This window comes from Galeopterus variegatus, unplaced genomic scaffold (genome assembly GCF_000696425.1).
Source record: "Galeopterus variegatus unplaced genomic scaffold, G_variegatus-3.0.2 Scaffold482, whole genome shotgun sequence".
NCBI classification, from domain to species: Eukaryota; Metazoa; Chordata; class Mammalia; order Dermoptera; family Cynocephalidae; genus Galeopterus; species Galeopterus variegatus.
In genome coordinates, this window is record NW_007726593.1 from 130194 (window position 1) to 131266 (window position 1073).

Genomic DNA, 1073 nt, shown 5'->3' on the forward strand with positions numbered 1-1073 from the left:
AAAAAAAAAAAAGGGAAGCAAATTAAGCCTAAAGTACTAATTCTAGAATCTCTGGTTTGAGTTTGCCATTAAGCAATATAAAATTTTATGTTATAGCCGAACTAATTTTCTACCAATGTGAATAATTCAAGAATATTTTATTTATTTTTACAGTTTCCTACCTTGATTTTCTGTAGATCTTGAACTGTCAGAATAGAATATTTGACCACTATGATTTCAGGGGTCATTGGAATGCTGAATCTTTCAAAGAACTTATTTACAGCAAGGCAAAGTTCTATTGATATATACTCCTACTGGTATTTTTAAAACATTTACTGGTCTTTTCCCCCCACTCTCTTAGGAAAAATTGGATGTAGGGGTGAGAAAAGAAGTCGATGGCATGGGAACATCTGAAATAAAATATGGTGACTCGGTGTGCTACATACAACATGTAGACACAGGCCTGTGGCTTACTTACCAGTCTGTGGATGTGAAATCGGTGAGAATGGGATCTGTACAACGTAAGGTAAGATGATAGAAAAGCACAATTTACAGCAGTCATTTTTTTTTAAGAAAAAACACAAATGCAAGATACTGGGAGGTAGCTGACCCTTTCACCCACCTGCTGAAGTTCATTATTTTACGCAGTAACAAGCAAATCTCACCATAATGGACCCTTGGGTTTTGTAAGATGAACACTACTGGACATTAACACCATTGATTTATAGGATTATGGAACTCACGTATGCAAATATTAAGTGAAGAAATAGTCTGTCTTCTGCATTCTAGCATAGTCTCCCCAGTTCACTTTGTGTTCCATGCTGGTATTAAGGTCTTTTCAGACATTGCCTTGTTTATAAGACAGCGATCACCCTTTGCAGTAGTGATGAGATACCCTTCCCCACCTGCCCCATTCTCCTAGTCTGCCAGTTTTTAGGCATCCTCTTCAATTATTCCAGCATGTCACTTACAGCATAGTTCTTGAAATCCCTCAAAAAAAAAAAATGGCTCTTATACATGTGTGCCTTTGCACAGACTGTTTCTTCTGTTTGGAATACTCTTGAAAACTTTTAGTTCCTCCCCACTGCTGTCTG

General features: G+C 37.2%; 1 protein-coding gene across 1 annotated transcript in view; it reads left to right on the top strand.

The window, feature by feature from the left end:
• Positions 1 to 1073, top strand: part of LOC103587716 (ryanodine receptor 2-like) — a gene marked incomplete at its 5' end in the record, with an annotated part of 226133 nt that overhangs the window by 110441 nt on the left and 114619 nt on the right. Inside the window, one exon of the mRNA XM_008569236.1 lies at positions 341 to 512. Coding sequence (XP_008567458.1) covers positions 341 to 512 — 172 coding nt within the window. The remainder of the gene's footprint in view (positions 1 to 340; positions 513 to 1073) is intronic.